Source organism: Tachypleus tridentatus, chromosome 3, assembly GCF_004210375.1.
Source record: "Tachypleus tridentatus isolate NWPU-2018 chromosome 3, ASM421037v1, whole genome shotgun sequence".
NCBI classification, from domain to species: domain Eukaryota; kingdom Metazoa; phylum Arthropoda; class Merostomata; order Xiphosura; family Limulidae; genus Tachypleus; species Tachypleus tridentatus.
This window is the reverse complement of record NC_134827.1, coordinates 28,791,923-28,818,677: the sequence shown is the minus strand read 5'-3', so window position 1 is coordinate 28,818,677 and position 26,755 is coordinate 28,791,923. Positions and strand designations below refer to the sequence as shown.

The 26,755-nt window shown below is 31.1% G+C and overlaps 1 protein-coding gene across 1 annotated transcript in view; it reads right to left on the bottom strand.

Moving 5' to 3' along the window:
* Positions 1-25,676, bottom strand: part of LOC143246608 (uncharacterized) — a 52,697-nt gene extending 27,021 nt beyond the window's left edge. Inside the window, exons 1-12 of the mRNA XM_076493626.1 lie at positions 25,162-25,676; positions 22,527-22,610; positions 20,184-20,348; positions 14,516-14,682; positions 13,375-13,672; positions 12,230-12,382; positions 11,420-11,447; positions 6,117-6,228; positions 4,928-5,005; positions 2,805-2,935; positions 2,050-2,248; positions 305-505 (exon numbers count right to left, since the gene is read on the bottom strand). Of these exons, the coding sequence (XP_076349741.1) occupies positions 305-505; positions 2,050-2,248; positions 2,805-2,935; positions 4,928-5,005; positions 6,117-6,228; positions 11,420-11,447; positions 12,230-12,382; positions 13,375-13,672; positions 14,516-14,682; positions 20,184-20,348; positions 22,527-22,610; positions 25,162-25,542 (1,997 nt within the window). The 5' untranslated portion in view covers positions 25,543-25,676. The remainder of the gene's footprint in view (positions 1-304; positions 506-2,049; positions 2,249-2,804; positions 2,936-4,927; positions 5,006-6,116; positions 6,229-11,419; positions 11,448-12,229; positions 12,383-13,374; positions 13,673-14,515; positions 14,683-20,183; positions 20,349-22,526; positions 22,611-25,161) is intronic.
* Positions 25,677-26,755: the final 1,079 nt, after the last annotated feature.

The following is a 26,755-nucleotide window of genomic DNA, read 5'->3' as shown; positions in this document are numbered from 1 at the left end:
ACCACTTGAATGCTAGCAGTGTGTTTCTCATGGGTTCTAGAATAACCAACAATACATTCATGTCACAATTAGTCTAGAGAAATCTATAGCTAGAGGTCATCAACATTTTAAGCACATGAAAATGTGAAACAATTTCAATGAAAATGATTCACTTATGTAAAAGTACACATGATGTTTTGTGAAAATTCTGTAAGTGATGAAAAAAATGGATGTAATTTTCTGATTCAGCATACAAGAATTACTGTAGAACATGCAAGAATTTCAAGACAATAGAACTATTGTAGGCCTGCGTAATTCTACTTACCTTAATATTCGAACATAACCATCACCACATGCTACAGCCATCAAACCCAAACGAGGCAGAACCTCTTTGTCATCCATATCTTTTTTGGTACATTGATTTCCATATTCTGGTTCCCAGCATCCAGAGGGACACCATAAAAGTTTCCAAACAGCACCAAAGTTATGAGCTATAACCAGACTAAGCTGAGGAGGTCTTTCAGATCTGACAGAAGATATACATTGAATTTTGTTTAATACACATTGTTAAAACAAATATATCTGAACACATAACAATTAATGCAGTAGAATAATAACTTTTGCAAAATAATCCAAGAATTTAAATGTTTGATACAGACATAATACATTCGGGGAAGTTGTTTAATCCTTTCTAAAATTAAAGGCAGTAAAAGCATGCTGCCGTTTCTTCATTTGTGTTCATAACAATTGATAATTCCTAACTGTATTTGAAACACTTAAATATAAAGCTTGATACCAACTGAATATTTTTAAATATAAATGTTATTTTTTTTGAAAAATTCAGAATTTGAAGTGAAATAAAAACAATTATGTGACTCAACTACATGTTATGATATTACAATATACTCATAACTGCTCATCTACTACATTACTAACTCTAGTTATTATCATTAATATACAGTGCAGTGAAAGGTTTAAAATTAAGAAACAGAAATGGGTGTGCACCATTTAAACCCTCACTGATTATTTTACTGACATGCATAATTTTACGCCTTTATCTTTTAATTTATAATTTATATTTAATGTTTTATTTTCCTATCCTATTTTTTATCTTTGGTTATTTCTGTTAATGCATAACAATAAATGCACATGGGTAATGTCATGCTAACTTCAGTTATTAGGTTTAGCCCCTCAAGCATAATATTTTTTGCACTCACAAGTGTTGTCTCAAAGGTGTTCTAGTGATGTAAAGTATAGAATAATTAAAAAAAAATTAAACCTCTTAAATACAAACCTTGAAAAACAATAAGACATAATTAACTAAAATATGAAAGTAAAATCTAACTTCAATTAATGAAGCTAACACATGTAAAGCAGGAGAAAATTACCACTGTTACAAACATTTCTCTTAAGAGGAAACTTAGCCTCATAATGGCACTGAAAGCAACCGTACATGCCATATGTATTATGTGAGGATGAAAAACCTTGAAGGGTAAAATCTGGTCTTTCTATTGGTTATAAACGTGCCATTCAACTTAAAATGCTCACTAGGTAACACAGCTTCTGCTTTGCAAGTAAACATGGCATAGCTTGAACTTGGAAATGTCTGTAATGACTTCTTTCGAGGCCAATTCTAGGAACTTCTATCAAGTTATTGGTAAACGAACTGTATGTGCATGTAGTTTACTGTCACCAAGAAATACACTATTAACCATAATAATTTCTTGCATAACAAAGTCTAAAGTTTAGCTGCTATGGCCACTTGCATTTCAAACATGAGCAAATGTGAAAGTGTTATTAATCTTTCATCAGTTAACTTTGAAATAACAGAATAAAAACTTAAATAATATTAGGCTTAGAATCATAATGTACTTGACAATACTAATGTCATTAAAATACCTAAAGTTGTTTAATTAAATTTTGATTACAACTCAGTAACACCTTGCAACATGCACGTAAAGGGATTTAAAAATGGTACCATGTTATATGGTTAAAGTGAATGAAATGTAGATAATACAAAACAAAGATGTTTTTGCAACTTACAAGTTAATACATATTTAATGGTCTCACTTGTTTAAATCCAAAATTCCTGCATCCCAAATCTGAATCATTCCTTCTTCTGGAGAAGTGTCCACCAGTGAGTGAGTACCATCTACTTTCAGGGAAACTGATAATGCAATATATTGTTTGGTAGTCACACCTAAAGGAACCGTACACCAATCACAAGCCCAAACAGGACCACCAACAAAAAATGTTGAACAGGAGGCATCTACAGAATACAGCATGGTAAGAAATCCCACTCATTGTTTAAAGTAAAACAAAGGTGAATAGAATCTGGATATACAATATCAAAATGCTCAAACCAAATGACAAAAATCTTTCTACACTAAGGTTCTCTAATATAAGAGCTGTACCTAAAATATTAAAATATGTGGCTGCAGTACTTATGTATTCTGATTCTAAATGCATTAGCAAATACTTCTTTACAACACTAGTGTCACAAAAACAACATACATATGTATCCAATTAAAGAATATATATTTACAATTGCTCCAAAACACATACATTTAATACGATCTGTATTAAGAAACCCTTTTCATCTAACCTCAGTACTTTACCATTTCTGTTAATACGTTTAATCAAATTACATAAAATCAAAATTAAAACAAAATCTTTGACATATTTCATACAAGTTATAGGTAGTGAAAGTTAACAGTAAATACAATTAACATTATCAGTAAAGTTAACAATGTACGTGTGTGTTAGAACTATAAAAACAACAAAAACTTCTGTACAAATTGTTATCAAATGGTTCCATTACATACTTTCAGAAGATATTGATTCAAACAAGCTTAACTTCTTCCATGCAGATGGAACAATCTCTGGAACATTATCAGAATTATCAAACCTGATGTACGGTGATTCTTTCAGCTCTGGAAAGTACTGTTTAGACTCCCTATAAAGCCAAAAGATGTTAACTATCTTTTAATGCACAGTAAAAATAAATTGTTATACCTGAATGATTTTTTCAATTTTTTGAAAGTATTATACAAACTATTTTGTCTATAAACCAAAGTACATGGAAAATTGTGCTTCTAATGAATGCTATTTGAAACTCATCTAACTAAGCTTCAGGTATAAACAAAATATCTGAAAGCAAAGAGTAATTCATACTTACTATTTTAATAATATAGTAATCATGTTTAATATAAACATATAAACGAAATATAGAATTATAGATTATGGATCATTAAGCTTGATTTTCGTAACCAAAATAAGTCATCAATTTCAAACAATCTGAGATATTAGCTTCTTTCCACCAAGGTTGGTCAAATTGACCAACTTTGTAATCAATTTGTACTTACGTTTCCACACTACACCTTTTAATACAATATATGTATCTCCTCAAACTCTGATAGGTTTTCAACAAAAACTACAAGTCTTTTGTACAAAAAAACAAAACAAAAAAGAGAAAGACTTTTTAATCAAGTACTTTTACTGTCAATACACTGATTCTTTTTTTGGTTGTCTGAGTCCAAAGCGATTTTCACATTGAGAATAAAAAAAATACTTTTCTTCATTTCAAAACTCAAATTTCATTTGTGTAATCTCTGAACTTTCCTAAATTCCATACCTTTTTTCTGTAAAACTCATAGTTTGTTACTTTTTCTACCTGAACTATATTTAAGGTTGATCAATTTGATGACTTCTTAACAAACAGAAAAAGAAATCTAAATTATCCATTCCTTTTTTCCAGAACAATTTAAAGGTAACAAGAAACTATCCTAAATAGCTTAAAAGTATGCATCTATTTATACTTAAACCTTACTGCCTTTTGAGTAATGAGTATCTAATATTTGCACTACATAAGTAAGTTACATGGCAAACATGCAGCTCATATTATGGCATCAAATTAACTAATATCCACACAACTTTTGAGCACACCGCATGAAAAATTCATTTTACCTTATCTAATATAAAACATTTGCAATTTTTATATTTTAGTTACATTATAATGATAAAGAATACAGATGAAAAACAAGAATAAAGTAATAATTGAGCTTTTTCTCGTCAATTGTCGATGACACTTAACCCCCATTATACTAACAGTACTACTTAATAATTTTTCATTTAATTACATAATACTCCAAAGAACGCAAAATAATAGTATAGAAATAACAGAATATGTCTCATAGCTATTACAAAGTTTCTGTCTTTTTAACAACACGATAAGAGTGATTACAAATTCAATTGAGCTTGTCAACATATTTCTTGTACTAAAACTGACAATTCTCTGTGTGGAAAACAATATAATACCGAACGTCAAACAAAACTACTGACAATTTCTGAAAGAGAGACTGTGAAAGGTGGGCATGATAAGAGTGGTATGGTTCTAAAATTTCTTGCTCTGAAACTAAACAGATTGAAGGCTATGAAAATAATGTTTTCTTTGAGCAATAACAACACTATAGCAGCTATATTAAGTTAAATTCCGTTCATCTTGGAGGAATGATAAATTAGTAAAGAGGAGATGCCTAAAGAAAAAATGTAACAATTTTTAAAACTAGCAGAAATTTAGGATAGTGTTTAATTATTGCCTTATAAAATTAAAAACTTTAAACTTGTATAGTTTTAAAATCTGATTTATTAGCTGCATTTTCTTCATATACTATGATAACAAAGCAGTTTAATTTAATTTTGAATACATCTTACTCAAGCATTATGACACGTACTGTTGATGTTCATAGGAAGAGATTTAATAAAAATATATATACAACCTCAAAAAGAAATTTTATAAAACTCAATTAATAATTAATTACATACAACTTGTAATTTACCAATTCAGAAAACTGTAGCAGATTTATTTCAATACAGATTCTGTACCCTCAGACATATCAACTATAAGCTAAATGCCTTTTCAAAAATAATTTCTGAACTTGATACTTACGATGGACTTAACTTTTCCCAGTCCTTTGCATGTGGCTTCCACCGAGTAAATAATTCTTTTTTATAATGATTTTTGCGGCTGTAACAAAAGCACATATTTACTGAATTATTAGAAAGTAAACAGTGCAGTAATAAGGGGATATTATAAACAGTAAATAAGCAGGTAAAATATGAAATTATTATCTATCAACAATAACTGAATTTTTTAATAAAATAAATATTGATATTGGTGGTACAGTGTTGATCAGTATTTGGAAAAAAAAATCCTTTAAGTACTATTAAATATATTATCTACCATTAAATTTTATCATTACCTCGAACAAGCACTAAACAGTACATAATTAAAGACTATAAAACTTAGTGAAGTACATTTATTTTAAACAGTTGTTTCAAAGTCATTATTTATTTAGCAATTTCACCCTCTCCTTTGAATATGCAAGTTTTATACTGCTATGTTTATTTGTTTTTTGAATTTTGCACAAAGCTACTTGAGGGATATCTGCACCAGCCGTCCCTAATTTTGCAGTGTAAAACTAGAGGGAAGGCAGTCAGTTATTACCATCCACCGCCAACTGTTGGGCTACTCTTTTACCAACGAATAGTGGGATTGACCATCATATTATAATGCCCCCACGGCTGAAGTTACAGGGATTCGAACCCGCGACCCTCAGATTACAAGTACCTTAACCACCTGGTCATGCCGGGCCATATTGCTATGTAAATAAAAGATAGATATGTATACGAATTTCTGACAACTACAATAAATATCCACTAAGTCACAATTCTTCTGAATACAAAAAATTATCAACCTTGTATTAGAGATGGTTAAATTTTTTTGTATAATTATGTTGCTCCTAAAACAGAATCCTTTTAAAATTATACTTATGTCACAAAATATATGATTAATGTCTGACTGTCAGCCTTTTTACCACAATTAGTCTCATTTCAACAAACATTTAAAAGTAATTAGTGTTAAAAATACACACAGAAAAATAACTCAAACAATACTGTGAGCATCTTAAGTTAATGTAAGTGCATTTACTATTAAAAAAACATTCAACTTACATATAAAATGATTGAACACTGAGAAGAAACTTTATTATACTGTAAGTGGTACCCATTAAACAATACATACACAAAGATGTATACCATACATTAATAAAAAAAAAAAGAATTCTAAAGCCACTTACAAGTCTAAAGTCCAATTCATAGCTGGTTCAAATGGCATTTTATCAAGTCTTTCTGTGCCATACTCTTTAAAGACATTCTGCAGTTTCCTTTTAGGAAGAGAATACTTGCTATCTGAAATGATACTGTTTTTAGTCTTGTGGACGATAAACTGGAGGAACATACACACACATTCTGTCCGAGTTCACGATGGAAAATTTTGGTTACATCTCTTTACATTTTAATAATATAAATATCTCCTTCCAATCAAGTAAAAAATTTGTCTATAAACAACTCTACAACTGGCTCACTCAGATGTTTCAGCCAGGTTTATATTTTGCAATTTCTTTCACACTGTTTATCTTTGATAAAATAACTAGATATAAAGTACAAACATGTCTTGAAAACATTAACTTTGAACAGACCATGAACTGTAGCAATTATATTTAAGAAACTCATCAGTTTTAATGTTAAAGTCTTTATATACATATGATCTATATCACACATTCATCGTTATATTTTAACATACTTAAGCCACTACTGCTATTTCTAATGTTATGATTTCAATAACATAAGTATTAAATACAAATGTGGTTTCTGTACTTTTCTTGAAGACAGTATCAATGATTTAAAAATAAGTTGATCCAACAGAAGATTCATGCTATAAGTAACTAGTGAATAAGAAAGAGGAATAATTGACTGAATTCACTTTTGTATTTTAATCTATAGTAGTTTATTTACACACAAAACATTTCTTTGATTTACTGTAAGGGATAGATACTCGATTCTTTTAATATAATATAAAAAATGAAATTAGTAAGAAACACTCCTGTAGCTTTCAAACAGATATGATAAAATATTTAAATATGATTGTGTGACATCACGAAAGGATGACAACGAAGGGCTGTAGTAATAAAACCTTCATAAGAGAAGGTAAATTCCCATGAAAAACAAGAGATGAATTACTATACCTTCAAGTGATGACAGATTCTTAACAAACATAAGCCTATACGTTGTGGAAATGCAGAAAAATTCTAAAATAGTAATGAATGGAATGTTTTAAAACTGAGATTTCTCCGAGCTCTGTAAAGATAAAAATTGGTAATTGGGTATGATGATAAATCAGTGCACCAGTGTATTTGCAGAATTTTGGCAAATCAATGCACCACAATACAAAAGTGTTGTATCAATTTGGCTCGCGTATTTTGTGAATTAAAAAAGAAAATCATTATTTAGTAAATATTAATCTGACAACAGTTTTAAAATTCTACTTTTAAATCTTTTGACCTTATTGCAACAAATCACAGGTCAAAGGTCATGTCATCTGATACAAAACTAAAATGCAATTAAAAATTTCATATTATAAATTATTTAGTTTCTTAATTTAAAACTGAATATTTAAAAAAAACACCTAAACATTGATTTCTGCCTGTCACATAGTACATTGAATGTAACATTGGTTCAAATTAGATGTTTGTGAAATCACCATATGAAGTCTATAGTTTTGTATGAATTAAAAACTAAAATGACCAATATTTAAAAAGCTAGGAGAGATATGATGAGATATCAATAATGTACTGAATAAAACTCAATGCCCCCCATCGCTTCCTTCAATGTTTGGATATGGTCCTTATATTTGCTTAATTCTATACATGACATTTGATTAACAGTCACAAGCTCAGAATGTCCCAGAAATGGTTTTCCCCAGCCAATTTCAATGTAGATAGCCTTCCTGTGGCTTTGTGCAAAATTCAAACCAAACCCAGCCATTTTCAAATACAATGGCATTGTTTCTTCCGAGACAAACCTTTGTGCTGATAAATTGAGTCTTTAAAATCTTTGAAATTTCATTCTTTTTTGAATCTCCATAACTCAAAACATGGTCACCCTTTCAGCTGTGGGGGCATTATAATGTTTCAGTCAATCCCGCTATTTGTTGGTAAAAGAGTAGCCCAAGAGTAGGTAGTGGGTGGTGATGACTAGCTGCCTTCCCTCTAGTCTTACACTGCTAAATTAAGGATGGCTTGTGCAGATAGCTCTAGTGTAGCTTTGCACAAAATTCAAAAACAAACAAAGGTCATAACTAGAAGAGATGTTTGCTTTACCTCTTTATTTAATGTCCTATGTTTTAAGAAAATATAAGCTTAAAATCTTACTTGTAAATCGTAATAATGTATATACACATAAAACGCACAATTGAAATGTGATTGTATATTACAAAATACTAGTGTACTAAAACACAGCCAATACAGGGAAAACGAAAAGGTTTGTCTTACATTCTTGGATAAGGTAACACGAGTGTGTGTGCACCATACTATTGTAATTTCTATTTTAGCCAGCAAAAATAAACATATATAAATGTATAATGTTATAACATTTAACCTATTTAGATTAAACATTTGTTTTCAAGTTATAATTTGCATATTCTAGGAAAAAATAAACACAATTTGAATTTACTTCATAATATTTTTTTGCAGTAGTTACAATGGCAGCCAAATCAATTGAACACAGATTTTGATTTGATAGCAAAAGTAACAGATAAAATAGAAGGTTTGTTCTTTAAAAAACATTTCATATTCATCTGCAATTTATAAAGATTTCACATGCCAAACTTTTTTCATGCACAAAAAATACGTTCAGTCTTAAAGAGAAAGTTAGTCTGCATGTTGTCTAATCAATATTCCCCAAAAAACGATTTATGAGAAAATCTGTAATTAAAATATCTTAATAGTTTCAGTGTAAATTAATGTAATTTAGCAGATTATCATTAATATGGTCACTATAGAGATATACTTCTGGTAAGAAGTATATTGTGTATATTCTCGATGGGATGACATATTAATACTTTGAATTTTAATAAAGGTTATAAACCCTTTCCAAAATAGCCTTTTTTCTCAAATATTTCTCGTTAATTACATCTTTGAGACTCTGCCATGTTACTTCATGACAGCCATGTTTCTTACAAAATGGTAGATAAACTATAGAAAACTGAGTTTGTTATAAAGAAAAGGCTTAAAAGTGGTGTTTGAAAGAATTTAGACCAAAAAAGATGTTAAAAGGTGGTTTCTAATAATAGGTCTGCAAAACTAAAACAGAAAAAGTTGTCGGTGCATATTTCTACAAATGAAATTGTATTTAAAAACAATTTTTCTGGACAATACTTAGCCCTTATGAGGGATTATTTTAATGTTTTCGTGAATTATACTACATAAATGTTATATAATGATAACATTATCTTCAAACTAAAATATGTTGTAGTACAGTTGGAATCATATCTTGAAATTTGATATATTGGTACAGTCAACATTTGAAATGTGTTCATCAGTTAATTCAGGGTTACTCTTTAAGGTACTGGCTGTCAAATAGTACAAGCTGGTTATCAGCTCTTCTTTGGTTTGTACTAAAAAATTTATTTTACATTAATCACAGGGTCTTTTAACACTAACTCCCAAGCCTATTTTGCCAATACTTTTCAGAGTCTCACTTGTCATCTTATAATTACTTTTGTTTTTAGGAAGAATACAATTTTTATATGTTAGTTATGACTCAGACCTTGTAAAGGTCATTTTTGACCCACGAACCATGGGTGGGTCGTTGAGCCCTAAAAATGCATTTAGTCTTACTGTCCCACATGACCAACCCATGGGTCATGCTAGAACTTTAGAAGCATAAAGTGTTTGAAATATGAATCCATATGTAATTATTATTATTTCTCTTTTTCAGATATTAATATTTTTTCTATAACATATGTTGAAATATCAGTTATTATCAATTACCACCAAATAAGGCAGCTGGTAACACAAACACAAAGGTAAGCGTGTGGAAAGACACTAATTGTGATGAAATAAAGAAGTTTCTTGGAGTTATATACGTAAAAATGGCTGGTATGGGCTGAGAAAATTCTATGTAGAGGAGCAAACAACATTTCAACCTTCTTCAGTCATCGTCAGGTTCAGAGAATTGTCGGTCACCAACAAGATAACAGTATTGTGATTGCAATATGGAAGGAAAAAACATGTTCTTATGTTGTCAATGAAGCATAAACTGAAATTCAAGGAAATTGGATGGAGATCAATTGATGTGAATGTCAGAAACCCAGAAATGGTTCTCAATTACAATATCATAAAACAAGGAACAGACATGTCCAATCAAATGTCCAGTTACTTCCCACTAATTAGGAAGAGTATTAGATGGTATTATGCAACTGCCTTTCAGTTTTTGCTAAATGCAACAATGGTAAATGCTTTGGTATTATTCAACAAAGCGCACCAAAAAACAATACAAATGCACGTTTCAAAAATCAATCATTGAATCACCACGTCAAGTAAATGCTCAAGCAGCAGTAACACCGAGGACAACAGCAGAAAGAGCCAACACGAGACACATTACGATGACTTACACTGAAACACACAAGTCTAACAGAATAATTTGTAAAAGATACACTGGCTGCTACAGTGAAATAAAAGAAAGACAATGATGCAAAAGAAGTGGATAGAAAGACCAAAAATGTTTGCACATACTGCAACGAATGTGAAATTAGCCCTGCTCTATACATTACTTGTTTCAATAAAAGACATCAGGTCATATAATTTCAAATTATATCTATAATAATGACTGTCATTTTGCACTGCTTTCTTATTATTCATTGTTTTTATTTTCATGGTGAACTGGTTTATTTGTTTTCTAATCTCTTTTGGAAACAGTATGTTGGAAAATTTAGATAACAGTTTGTTTCCCATATTCACTATTTCAAAATAACAATTTTGTTGCAAAATTCATTTTTTTTAATGTATATATTTTTGTCCAAATAGTTATTTGCTTTGTCTATTTTTATATACAACTATCAGTTTAATAAAACAACAAAAAAAAAAAAACTTAAGAAAGTGGGTCTTACTGGAAGACTATCATGACCCACAAATGGGTCGTGTGGGAGCCAACGTGTTAAGGAAACTTAAACAGCCGAAAAACATCATGTGACAAAGCCCATCATATTCAGTTTACTGACACTCGATTATCTGAAATGTAAACTCATTTGTCACTTGGTAAGGTGGAAAGAATAATATAATCCAGATTTGTCACACATGCTTTCTACTTACCGATCAACTGGTTACAGGCTACATTACACAAAATTTTTCTTAATTTCACATAAATCATAAGACCTGGCTAAGAGAGGTCAAATAGAAGGAATGCTACCAAGTGATAAATAATTATCACACTTACAAAATATTAGATACATTACTGCCATATTACTGTAACCTTGCAGTTAAAAGCAAGTAATGAGTTAAAATATTTTCAAGTTAACATTAAATAAAAATACAAAACTTACCATTAGCATATCCTGCAGTTATATATTCCTTTAAATAGAAAATAAAGTAAAAGCAGTTAAACTGATATAACTTACTACAATATTACTTCAAGTAAAGAAAACAAAATATGGTTCTAAAAATTACAACATTATTTGATATCTTTTTTTTTTTAAGTAACTTTTCCAAGTTTATTTCATTTAAGGCACTGGATTTTGTTAAGTTGCAAAGTATCTCTAGTGAAAAATTTTCTAATTTGTGGTCATCAGATAATATTAGATATATAGAATAATTTTATCTACTAGCTTGTCATTGAAAAGTGTCCAAAATATCTAAGAATACACACTTTTTATAAAAAAATAAATAAATTAAAAAACAAAATTTAAACTGTTTTAAAATTAATATCAAAACTACTTTACAGTTAGGCAAACAAAGAAATTCTTATTGTAGATTAAACCCCAACAAAAATAACTGAAACCATATCTGAACTTATCCAGTTATAAATTGGTCAATAACAAAAGAATACATTGACCAATGTGTATAATTATATGTACATAAAATAAACCCACTAATCTTATTTCAATTACCTGGAACCCTAAACAGGACAAAAGCAACTTCATATAATATCAACAAACATAGAATGGAAATGAGAGAGAAATATAAATTTTAGCAGTGTCATAAATAACTTCATGAACATGAGACACTATTTATGTGATGTTGCTTTACTGATACACAAAGCCAACCTCTATCTTAATACTGATTAAATGTAATGAAGAAAGTTAAGATTAACATTAATAGTTCCAACAGCGATTAAAAACAAATACAGTACATACGTAGTGAGTGCACATTAAATGGTTGAAAAGTGAATCAATTCCCTTGAAGTTGGTTTCACATGTCGTACATCTCCAAGTTTTCTCAAGTGTTGCATCACAGCTGGCCATATGAATTCTTAAACCTTTTATGGACTGAAACATCTTCCCACAACCCTAAGAAGCAAAATATTATCATTTGAAATGCCTTAATATTTTTTACAAGGTTAACTTTAAGTAAAATTCATATAAAAAGAGAAATGTATAAAGAAAACCTAAGAATTAACACATGAATTTCTCTATACTACAGAACAGTTTTATAAACAAAACTGCTTTATACTTCCTGACTAGATATGGTCTTCTCAGGATAAAGTAAACAGGCACAGCTCAAAACTGAGAATCTGACAGTTTTCTATGCAGGTAACTATAAACATTTCTTGTTAAAGAAAAAAAAAAGTATAGTTATGTTGGTTGGTGATAATAAACTTTAAGATTGAAACAAAATAATTTACCTGGATTAACTTTTTGTAGAAAAAATATAATCATTTTAGGAAATTAAACTCTTTAACCCTGACTGGTTTGAAAACTTTGTTTCTATTTACTAAACCAGTTGGTTTTGGGTAAGTAACAAAGCTTCATGTTTCCCAGTACTGAAAACTATACAAACCTATGTATGGTTTCACATCCAAATGAAACTTCTAGGAATGAACTTAAGCAGAACATTTTAAATCACTTACATAAACATATTGTTCCTCACATTTTTTCATTTACCAAACCAAAAGTTTTCTCTTTGTCTTTACAAGGACAAAAACAAGTGGTGAACTTTACATACACACACACACACACATTAACAAGTTTGTGTGTTTGTGCTTTCCCACAGCAAAGCCACATCAGGCTATCTGCTGAGCCCACTGATGGGAATTGAACCCCTGATTTTAGCGTTGTAAATCCATAGACTTACCACCGTACTAGCAGGGGCTAACTAACAAGTTTGTATAATCTTTTTTCAGGGGTAATATAATGATCAACTTCATTTAATATTTTATGGATTCTATAGGTGTCTCCAATTTGTATTTATATGTTGAAGAATATGAATTCACACAAAACTTTTTAAAAATAATTAATGTTAAGCTCTGGAACTATAGAATAACTGCATTCTAACAATTTACATTTTTTTGGCAGATTAGATGGCTATTCTGTTCCACTTCCTGCAACATATCAGTGCCTTCCTCTGGTTTCTGGATCATATCTGATTCACAAAATAAACCCTTCCATGGAACCAAATCCTCCACCTGAATTTTTCTTTTCGTACACCCATCTTTCTCATCTTCATCATCATCATCATCATCATCATCTTCGTACTCACTCGATGAACCACTGTATGAATCTGATACTGAACAGGTTCTATTGTTTGAGTCAACTTTTTCTGCTAGATTCTTTATATAACTCTGTACTTGCTGCTGGGCTCTAAATTACAGCAGAAAAATAAACATTAAATGATTTTTTATTGCTTTTCACAGCTGTCTCACATAACCAAGTGCAAATAACATATTATAAAATAAGAAAATCAGTTGTTAATTCACAGTAATGTTACCTGCACCTTATTAAACTTCATTAAAGATATGACATGCTCTAAAATAATTTATAATACAAAGTAACAAAACAAAATTCATTGTTTTTATCTGTCATAAACGAGACACTGTTGATTTCCTTTAACAAACCTTATGCACTGATCACGCATTCAAAACTAAACAATCGACCTCAGTGTAAATCGATAAGTACGTTTTGAAAGGGAAGAAAAACACGCAAGGTATTACATTTAGACCAAACTTAAAACATGCAAGGTATTACATTTAGACCAAACTTAAAACATGCAAGGTATTACATTTAGACCAAACTTAAAACATGCAAGGTATTACATTTAGACCAAACTTAAAACATGCAAGGTATTACATTTAGACCAAACTTAAAACATGCAAGGTATTACACTTAGACCAAACTTAAAACATGCAAGGTATTACATTTAGACCAAACTTAAAACATGCAAGGTATTACATTTAGACCAAACTTAAAACATGCAAGGTATTACATTTAGACCAAACTTAAAACATGCAAGGTATTACATTTAGACCAAACTTAAAACACGCAAGGTATTACATTTAGACCAAACTTAAAACATGCAAGGTATTACACTTAGACCAAACTTAAAACACGCAAGGTATTACATTTAGACCAAACTTAAAACATGCAAGGTATTACATTTAGACCAAACTTAAAACACGCAAGGTATTACACTTAGACCAAACTTACTTCATCGCAGCTTTTCGTTTTGGGATTTTTGCTTCTTCGTGAACAGTTTCCTCTTTCTCTTCCATTGCCTCAGAACCTTTAACTGGATGTGCATTTTTCATGTGGGGAACCACACTGACCTCCCTGAGTTTTTTACCACATATTTCACAACTGACATATCCTCGTCCCTAAATAAAGAAAACAGGGAACATCATCCTGTATTAAAATATGATTCAGCTCGTGTAATGCGTCTGACACAAAGAAGTTTTATAGTTGTATCCAATTTAAAAGTATTTGAATGAACAGTCACAGTAACAGAAGTAGGTGTTACATTACCAAACTATGCTAAGATAGTTTAACTTTATCTTATTTTCATGATAAAAAAATAACTATACTTCTGTGTAAAACTGTTACAATGTATCTCCTAACTATTGTTTCAGACAAAATTCAAGTAAAAACAAACATCTGCATCTAAAATGTATTAAAATTGGCACTAAACTCGATTTAAATTTCCTGATACTGACTCTTAATATCTTATGTAGTAACTTTTGTAAATTTTTAAAATAATGAATATAACAACTGAGAAAAGTTGGTTGGTTGATTTAGTGTTTTATGGCACAAAACAGCTAAGCTATCTGTGCCAAACATTCGGTAAAAAGTTAAAATTAAATTTAGTAAAATTCATAAAAGGAAATTGAGGTAAAACAAAACAAAGTTTAAAAACAACATAAATATAATAAAACTAATGTTTACATCTAGTCTATAATGTTAAGAGAAAAACTACAGTAATACAAGTTGTAAAGGACTTTCTGTAGCATAATTGTAATAATTATAACTCACCAGGAAGACTAACAGATAAGTACAAAAACAACCTTTTTAAAGGGAGCCACATTAAAAAGATGTAATGTATAAATTAAAAAACTTAAAAGGCATTAAAATGATTAGTGACCTTTAAAAAACTAAAAAACATCACCAGGGTGAACATTATGGACAAACTTTGGAACAGGACATGTTTAAAATGAAAAGTGTGACACTCAAAACACAGCCCTGAGGGATTCCAAGTTCCTGTAGAAAAGAACAGGAAAGTGTCAAACTCACATAAACTTGGAATCTCTTCTTTATTAAAAAATGTTTAATAAAAATGGGCAAATGGCCACGTAACCCATATATATGGAGGCCTCGCAAAATGCCATACCTCCATGTTGTATCATAAGCTTCTGAATGTCAAAGAATATTGATACTTGTTGTCATTTGAGAAAGGCTTCTCTGATTGACACTTCAAGTCCAATCAGGTGGTCCATGGTGGAGTGCTGTCATAAGAACCCACACTGAGTGGGCGAGAGGAGGTTGTTTGAATCGAGGAACCAAATGAGATAAGCATTAACCATCCTCTCTAAGGTCTTACAAAGACAGCTCATAAGAGCAACTGGACAGTAGTTTGAAGGAATCTTGGGATCCTTCCCAGGTTAGAGAAAGGTAGGACAATAGCCTGGTGCCAAGCATCAGGAAAAACATTCTCCTGCCAGATCCAGTTAAAAACAATCAGAAGAATAGCAAGAGAAGCAGGAGATAGATGACACAGCATTTCAAAGTGTACAATATCAGGTCCAACCGGGGTACTGCCAGACCGATGAAGGGCCAGTTTGAGTTCCACCAGTGTAAAAGAACGATTATAGTCGTAGAGACAATCAATTCAAAAGGAAAGAGGTAATTGCTCTGCCCGAGTCTTGGTGGCCAAGAAAGTGGAAGAAGAAGCAGAAATGCTAGACACCCAGCAAAAACCTTCATCTAGTTTTGATTTATGTAAAAATCACATGAAACTGTGCCATTTGATACACAGGGTTTATAATGTTAACTTTTAGAGCAACTATTACTTATCACAGTGATACATGCAAAACTAAAAGATGTTGCATTTCACAGTTATTCTGATCAACACATTTCCTACATTTAGATTAAAAACACTTGTTAACTCTTTCTTTGCTGCCTCAGTGGATGATGTCAATCATGTGACCCCAAAGTGACCATCACAGTTTCCATACTATAACATTAATATAATGTTTTGTGTGCCTTCACAAATTATTTCAAGCTTTTAGTACACAACAATTTTTTGTAGACAAAATCTGATCAAATAATTGTTGTAATACACACAAAACCACTGTAATTTACTTAGTTTTCTAATTAAGCTATACTGGGTTAACAACAATCTAATTTCTGTTCAGCACAATAAGCTTAGTCAACAGACTTCATAATTCCCAGTGAAATTACAAATTTTCTTTTCAAAGCCAACAACAAGTGTTTGTGTTTTCTTATAGTAAAGCCTCACTGCACTACCCACCTGTTGAGTCCACCAAGGGGAATCAAACCCCTGATTCTAGCATTGTAAATCCGTAGAATTAACGCTATACCAGAGGGGGACCAACTGCAAACAACTTGAAGGTGTACATAATTAGAATGTGTTCTTTTTATTGGCTATAAACATGAACCAATAAAAGTAGTGATGAACATACAAATGGAGTGGTAGGCAGGGCTACCCTGGTACATTTCTAAAATATATTCATATTTCAACAAATCAAAAAGATGGGAGGTTCTTAGTTTAATATTTGAGCTCAAAAGAGTCTGAAAGTTGAGTTTCTAATTCATTAACTTGTACAGATTTTGTATGACAGATGTAATAAAGTATAAATTAATAAGGGAAGACATGACAGATGTAATAAAGTATAAATTAACGAGGGAAGACATGACAGATGTAATAAAGTATAAATTAATGAGGGAAGACATGACAGATGTAATAAAGTATAAATTAATGAGGGAAGACATGACAGATGTAATAAAGTATAAATTAATGAGGGAAGACATGACAGATGTAATAAAGTATAAATTAATGAGGGAAGACATGACAGATGTAATAAAGTATAAATTAATGAGGGAAGACATGACAGATGTAATAAAGTATAAATTAATGACAGATGGTATAAATTAATGAGGGAAGACATGACAGATGTAATAAAGTATAAATTAATAAGGGAAGACATGACAGATGTAATAAAGTATAAATTAATAAGGGAAGACATGACAGATGTAATAAAGTATAAATTAATAAGGGAAGACATGACAGATGTAATAAAGTATAAATTAATGAGGGAAGACATGACAGATGACAAACAGAAAAGCATATTTACCTCTTTTTCTTAAACACTTTGTATTGAACTAGGAAATTAAAACATATATAATATTAAAATTGAAATTATGTTGTGATGGCAATTTTATTCACATAATAAAGTTGCTTAAATAAACTTGAAATTAAATGTTAAAATCTTATGACATGTGCCTTTTGAAAATTTATGCTAACTTTGTAAGTGCTTGGAAGTTATCTGTAAAGCAATTATGACATGTTCGTAAACACTGAAAAATAAAATGCAGTGTTAATACAATTTGAATTTTTGTCGATGAAACAAACAAGCATGATAAAATACTGATACTATTTGAATAAATTATTTTTTAACATGTACACTTTTCAATGTTGAAGTGCATGGTCCCTTACCTGCATATTTTGATGCATTTGTTTAACTAAAGAATTCTTAAATGATATTACAAATATCAAATTTTGTTAAGTACACGGTATTGGCCTCATTATTATCTGGGATTATATACATACAGCCATGTAATGTAAGGACAACAAAAGACCTGTTGGTCAATATAAGCAAAACCAAGCACCAAGCTAATTTCCATATGCAGCAAAATACCAAAACTTATCACCTGCACCCAGATGTTCCACAATTTCTATCCTATTGACCATTTCTGATTAAAAATAAACAATAAATTTACAATGTTCATATTAGATTCCCTAATCAACTGGTACAGTATACAACCCTGAACATTTCATATAAAGCTGTCTCCAATATGATTTGGCTTTAACATCTCCCAGTCTGTATTTCTGAAACTACAATTCCCCATAACCATGATCTCATTTGCAACTAAACTCTGTTTCACTGTACAGAGTTTTTCATTTGGTGACCTGTAACAAATTCCAGTTAAACATCTTCTCCCTCTATAACCACTTGAACAGGACATGCATTTTACACACACAAGTCACTTCTTACACCATTTTTTAAAATTCCATATCCATTAAATTACCTGCAATCACATAACATCCAACCTCAGAACTTTCTATATTGAATAAAGTTCCACTTTATTCATACCAAAATCCTTTGTTTCTACCACTGTTCCGAAGTCACCCGTTTCGTTTCTTATACTTCTAGCATTATAACAACAGTTTAGGCCTATCATTAAAAGAATTTCTGAACTTTGTTCCAACACTATACTTTTCTCTACATTTCATTTTTTTCTTTATTATAGTGGTTCTCACTAAAGTCTAGTCCTAGTTTAAAACTACCCTTATACTTGAATTAGTCCTTACAAACAAGCCAGCCCCTACCCTATTAAAATGTGATCCATCGATTTCAAAACCTTACCTTCCTTCCTTAGTTTACAAATCCAATCAGCTAGTCGTTACATACCAACTGAACCTAACTCTTACTCCTACTGATACACTTATAATTTAATCCTAACAACCATGTCCTGGCAGTATATCTGACTTGTAGTCCTTTACTTCAAATACTTTCATCAATGCTTTAAACTTATCAATTAGCTCTTCTAACATAGCCTTCCATATATCATTAGTCCTTATGTGTACTACAAAGACTGCTAACACTCTAATACATGTGCATCATTCCCTTCGGTGCTTATATCTTCCCTTGGCTCTTGAACAACCATCTAATTTTCCCTCTTCTCTACTCAACAGACTGTATTATTGACATACAGTACCATGGCATTACCGATAACTAAAGCTTCTTGATGTTTTTTATTCCTATCTGACTTTTTTGTTTCTCTATTCATTTCTGTGATAATTCTTTACTTTGTATTTATTTATATTTAATAATTTTATTTAATATTTTTAAGCATTTAAATAACATTTATTTTTGCATTCTAACATACTCTTTACCTTGTTCTCTATAACAATGAATAAGGCAATCATAGTTCTGTATTATGTATACGCACATATTACCGTTATTGTTAAATTATTCTAATGTACTACAGTTAGCAATTGTTTGAATACCACCTGATGAAACATTTAAGTTAGAAGAATTAAATAAATAACCTTCATTAATGTCTTTTCATGTAACACTTTTTCTATAATTTATAACTTCTCTGCATGTGGCTTCTAATTACTTTTTAAACTAAATACAAGTAGCCAACTGAAAACAGAATTAAGCCTAATGTTAGAGTTGAACATATTACAGTTATCTTATTAATAAAATAAGTTTATCTTTAAAATAAGATGTGGCAAATAACTAATCTTTCTATAAAACTTATGTAGTAACACAATACAGTTAGCCTGTTTACTAACCTATCAATTACCCACCTTGTTAAAATTGCATTATGCTTACTAAGCCTAATATAACTTTTGTAGTAATATCTGCACCATCCATTAACACTTTAATAGTAGTTAACACCTTAATCCTAATACTGTCATTTATCATCGTTATTAAATCAACTTCTTTTCAGTAATTATCACAAGTTATTACAAATAAGAATATTAATGGTCATTAAACAGATTTAAGTCTGAAAACTTCACAAGCTTGGTGTTTTTTTGTTGTTGTTTTTTTTTAAATAAGTATGTCTTCCTTACCTCTACCCCACAAATACCTCTGTGGTACAAGTAGCCTCCAATAGTAGTAAAATGTTTTCGACAAGTAGGCACCTGACATGTCAACTTTTTAGCCCTCCGTAGAGCAATCCGAAGAGCCAAAGATTCTTCCTTTTCTGACAATGGTGTATTATCGTTAACTTTAGCCTGCAGTAAAGAAACATCAATAAAACACATAACCTCATATGACTTTTCCCCAGACTTCAGTTGATAATTTAAAATACAAGTTAATAAAGGTACAAGTATAAAACGTCATGAAATTCAGACGTTACTGCAGCAGGAATATAAAGATATTTATCTCACGTGTCAAAACTGCTATAGACATTCACTAGCACATTTCACCAATTACTACAGACTTCAGTTAAGGATTTTATTTGGTACCAATCATAACTATGACCCACACATCTGATTAGCTATTACATACCAAATCAAGTTTTCAAAGGATGTTAAAAATAGCCTTTGATCAAAGTCCTTAACACCATTACATGTTTAAAATTAGTTTAAACTACTCAGTGATGATGAGAAAACCCACTTGTAGAGAAAAATATATGTAAAAACAGCTGGTTTGGGTTGAGAAAATGTTCACAAAAAAAGAACTTGACGATGACCGAAGAAGGTTGAAATGTTGTTCGCTCCTCTACATGAAACATTTCCTCAACACAAACCAGCTGTTTTACATATATGTAGTTTCAACTAATTTCTCAGGTAGATGAGCAATAAGAAAGATAATCTTATATTAATAATAAATGTACAATACAATCTTAATGATGAGAAACCCATGGGAAATAAAAATGTATCTCAGAGCAGCCAGTATAGGTATTAACACTTTTACCAATAAAGCAGAAAACAACATTCTGAATTTCCTAGGTCTAAGATTGTTAACCTGAAGATGACCTCGGAAGGTTGAAACATTATTTTCTTGTTTTATTAGTAAAAGTGTTAATACCCATACCAGCTGTTCTGAGATACACAAATAATACACTAACCCAGTATTTACAATAGCAGACATAAATAAAAATTGATCCAGCACCCACATTTTAGTTTATGATGCATGTACTTATACAATGCTGGCTAAAGTCTTAAGGCCAATGACATAAAGAAAAAATATGCATTTTGCATTGTTAGACTTAACCACTTATTTGAGTAGAGGTTTGAAAGATGAAAATAAGAAAATGGAATATAAAAATAAAAAACTTTTTTTTGGCATTTAATAGGAAATAAGTGGTTGAGTCTAACAACTCAAAATGCATATTTTTTTTTATGTTCATTAGCCTTAAGATTTTGGTCAGCAGTGTACAACATATAACAAACTATGAGCATTTTTTTGTGAGATTTCAACAAAAGATATGACAAACTATGAGCATTTCTTTGTGAGATTTCAACAGAAGCTATGACAAACTATGAGCATTTTTTTGTGAGATTTTAACAAAAGATATGACAAACTATGAGCATTTCTTTGTGGGATTTTAATAGGAGGTGTTACAAACTATTATCATTTCTTTATGGGATTTTAACTTTTCAACACAGGCAACAACTGATTTTTAAATTAGCTAAGTTTGGCTTCAAACTAGTATGTAACCTCAGTCTGACCTTTACCTTTCAGTGATCTTACAGTTCAGATAAAAATAACTTAAAAAATACATTCCACCATATTAAGATATGCAAGTTTAATACTTCTTGTCCAATATTCCTTCAAAAGGAGTAACTGATTACACAGTGTTGATCACATGTACTTGAGAAACAAAATTAAATATTTAATACATTTTGACTCTTATTGTAATTAACTAAATAATTTAACATTCTGAATATTCATATATATTTAGTGAAAGAAAAGATTATGCAAAAAAATAAAATATATAGTAGCCTTTATCTTTTACATTTTGTTGTACATATTTTTACTTTATTATATATGTAACTTCTCTGTGAGGTGTTTGTCATATACAATACACTGTCATAGGAAGCATGACAATTTTTTGCCATTCTTTTCTGCAACATATAATAATTTGAAGATTGATCACATACACTTAATCTGCTCAGTGCCATAGACGAGATAACTCGTCCAAGCTGATTGGTAACACAGTGTCACGAACTAGTTAATTCGTTCTTGATAATACCTAATTTCAACGCTAGATGTCAGCACCACACATGCATTTGACCAACTTACAAACTATTTCACTTTTGATCCAAAATGGCATCACAAAAAAGTTACAAAATGAAGAAGCATTAGAGTTGTATTTTGAACTTGGTTCGAAGTTGCCGTAGCAGCTGAAATACTTGGCAGTCAACAGGTTAAATAAGAATAATGTAACAATCTGTGATACTTACGAGTCCATTGTGAGTATTATTAATGTGAAGAAGAACTAGTTGTTTCGTCAGATATTTGGCCCCACAACTTCCACAAAAAAAGTCCTAATAGAAAAAGGTTTTTAAGAACTATAGTCTCAAATTTTTACATTCAAAATTAACACAAGACTTAGTAAATTAAACAAGTTTAAAAAAATAATAACTAAAAACATTTTACTCTACAAAAAGTGAAAAGTTTAGACAGTGAATACCATGCTATTCTAACACAGAGTTCAAGCCCACTGAGAACTTTCAGACATTCCCTTAAACACAAGATATCACCTTACTTTTTATCACTGTTTCTCCAGAAAACATCATTCCAACTAAATATAAAAAGGTTCACAGAAGTCCTGATTTGTGTGAAGGAGGGTGAACATTAGGAACAACATGTATAAATACTACAATGTCTAAGGAAAATAACTGGAGTCTCCAGGTGTGTCCTTTTGAGTCATTCCCTATTCCCAGTGCTCTCAGATATTCATATCATTTTTAAAAAAAGTGAATCAATTCATTAAAATCAAACTTAATTATCTAAAGTACATATTGGCTCGAGCCCACACTAAGTGAAGTTTTTATTTGTGAATACCTTGTCATATTACACTATAGAGTCAGCCTGGCTAAAAAAGTATATACTTTAAAATTTGGAATGGCATAAATGGCAGTGATGTACTGAGACTCAGGTCAAGTGATAAAACTGCCACAAGCTAGAACTGGGCAATTAATAATGTGTGCTAAACAATCAGTCAATGACCCCATTAATCAATCACTAACAGTTTAAAACAATCGATTTTTTCTTGAAAACACTAAATAAATATGGTGCAAGTCCTGGACAGAAATACCTGAATTATTTCCAGTTACTTTCAAATATGTTAAGCAAGTAGCTGTTAAAGCTCAAGTATTATTCTCAATTTAAAGCAAGTAAGCCCTTAGCCTTCCCTCAATTACCAATAATCCACACCATCGTCAAGTGGATTTTTTTTTCAACTGTACACTCATATCAAAACATTTTCTAATAATGTTGACTCTTCAGAATACATTTCAATACTTAAAACTATTTTATTTGCACATAAAATACCAATACTGTATTTGTTACAGGCCTGATTAAATATATTTTGTTAAACTATATTTACACCTCAGTGATAGTTCTTGTAAGGGTGTTGGGCACTAATTCATCTTATCAGATGGCAGTTAAAAATCTGATGAATCAACTGAGTTAAAGCACTGGATACGAATAAAATTTGACCCTAACTAACTCTCCAAAGATAGTTTTCAGTAGTGCCCTCTGTAGTCTGCAGGAAGTGACAAGTACTAAATTTCATTCACATAAGGGTATTTGTGATACAGTTTCCATGTACGATGTTTTGACCAAATAGGTTCAATACTAACCAAGCAATACAAGTTTAAAGTATAACAAAATGCTTAGTTTTAAAAACTTACACTTTTCACATTTCTATAAAATTGGAATTAGTAAGGCAACTGACGTAAAATATAATTTGTAGTCAGCACATGCACCTATCGCTCCACTGAACTGCTTCCCTGTATACTTAATACTTTTTGAACTAGAGGAAACCAAACACAGGATGAAATGTCACGATAACTATTTTTACCTGACCAGGAATACTTTGACCTCAACGTGTAAAAATAAAACAATAAAAGGGGAGAGATCTCAAGTAGATGTTTTACACAAGCTCACACATGTTAGTGACAACCCAAAACTACACACACATGTTAGTGACAACCCAAAACTACATAGAAAACTCAGATTCACACCCCCAATGACTGGAATGAAACTCATTTTCCAACTTCACCTGATGGTCTGATGAAGAAAGTTAAAAGTTTGTCACTTAAAATAACCAAAGTGCGTATCAGTCCATCGTATCTGTAGTAAAAGCTTCCATTATAACTGTAAACAAGATAATCCACATGGAAGTAGGTATACAAAATCAACACAGCAGTCACGTTTAAAGGTTTCTCCCAAAAGAAACAGAAACACTGTCAAAAGTTGTATAAGCTGTGCACATCTCTCTCTGTACATATAAAATATTTCTATTTATTACAAGTTTTTGCAAATGTAGTAAGTTCTTATAAGCAAATGTTAGCTTATTTCCTTTATGACGTTTCTGTCTAGAAATGGGAAATCTACAAATTTAAAATTAAAATTTCCCATTTAATTGTAAACATATTGTAAGCCAATGTTTAAATCACTAATTCTAAGTTCTAAATCTGTTGGGTAGATAGCCTTGAATCAGTAAAACAAATTGACACATTTAATATAGCTAATTCATCAACGTATATATCCATGTTCTGTTTGCTTATAAAGTTTTAAAGCAGTCCTTGAAAATTTTTTGTGGTGTAATGATATTCAAGTTCAGAAAGAAATAAAGCTACTGCTTATACACTGAAGTCACCCCCACTTGTTTGAATAAACTCGAGTGGTCTAAATTTTTAACTCTGTAACAAATAATGAATTGAACAGACCTTTTAATACACTAGAAGTAATTCCTCCACTAAATCCAATGGTGTCTTAACGCCAATTAGTTCTATGTTTCAAACCATGACTAAAGAGAATACAGTTAACAGAGGAAAAAATAATGATTGGTAGAAAAATGTACATTACCTTTTCTTTTGGCTCTTCTGTAGCTTGTACAGATGTTACTTTAGGCCTTCCTGTTCCTCTTCTATCAATACAGATTTCTCTAACAGGTAGATTGTCATTTTCAAAAGTATTGGACATTTCTGCATTATAAAAAGAACCGTCACCTGAATAATTGTTGGATTCTTCGGAAATCTCGAGATTTACTGCCTTTCTTTCAGAGTCACCTGTTGTAGATTCTCTTTCCGTAGTATGCAAAGCAGCTGCTCTTGGTCTTCCTCTTTTTCTCTTACCTCTAATTGTTTCTCTAGCAGATATGTTGTTGATTGAAAGGGTGTCATTTATTTCTGCATCTTGAAAATCACATGTATCAGCTGAACAATTTTTTGGATCCTTCTGAAACATGAAAATTTACTGCTGTCTTTTCAGATTCATCTACAATTGTTTCTTTTTCTATAAAATGGACAACTGTCTTTCTAGGCCTTCCTCGTCTTCTTCTACCACTCTCTGCTCCTCTGATAAGGTTTTTATTCACTAAAGTTGTGTTGGTCATCTGTAGAGCATTAGTGAGATGGTTTTCTACAACTGACAAGTCATCTGATAATACTGTTCCTTTTCCATTATCAAATGTCTGTGACTTTCCAAACATTCCATTTTCTTGTTCAATAGATGAATATATCTCTTTAGGTTTCACTGAATTACAATCTCTTAGAACCACGACTTCTTGGTTCAATAATTCTGAGCTCCTGGGAGCCTCCCGAAGTTTCCGAGGCCTACCTCTGCCTCTTTTATTTGAAGTGTGATAAAAGCCACTTCTATTTTCTAAACCAAAGTTTGCTTCAGAAGAAATTTTACTCTGTTCTAGTCTTTCTGCTCTACTATATTTTCTACCACATGGCCTGCCACGTCTTCTGAAACTTCGAAACCTGGTGAACATCCTTTTAGATTCAGCACTTCCTATCATCAACTCACTCAGCTCTATACAATTTATATCAGAATTTACTGTTAAGTCTTCTCCAGCTTTACTCACTTTTGCAGACAGCTTTTTTTTTAGTAAAATCTCTACCACTACCTTTCATTCTACTGCCCTCTCTGCATCGAAATAGATGAACTGCTTTTCTTCGTCCCGAAGAGCCCTTCAATCTAGTAATTTCTGATATAGTTTCCAATAACATGCCTTTTCTTGAAAGTTTCAGCATATTAGATTGTTTATCATTGTTATTAACATTGTCATTTTTAACGTGTTCAGTTCCAATTATAGAATAATTATGTACTGTGTTACAACCAGAAGAACTGGCAAAATCCTCATCCGAATTAAGAGAAGAAACTTCATGATACAATGAATCATTAAGCAAGCTAGTTCCCAGTTCATCTGCATCACTAAGCACATCCGAATTGTCCGTATTTAAGAGAGGTTTGTCTGACATTTGCTTAAGCTTTAAGTTACGTAACTCTGTCAGATGTTTTTCACCTCCAGCCATTTGGAAACAAGTTTGAGGAACTTCTTCAGTTGTTGGTGGAGCCTCATGTTCTTTTTCTTGAGACAGAGTTCCATTTAAAACAGAAGACCACTGACTGTTTAATGATTTTTCAAGAGGAGTTTGGTTACAATGTGTGT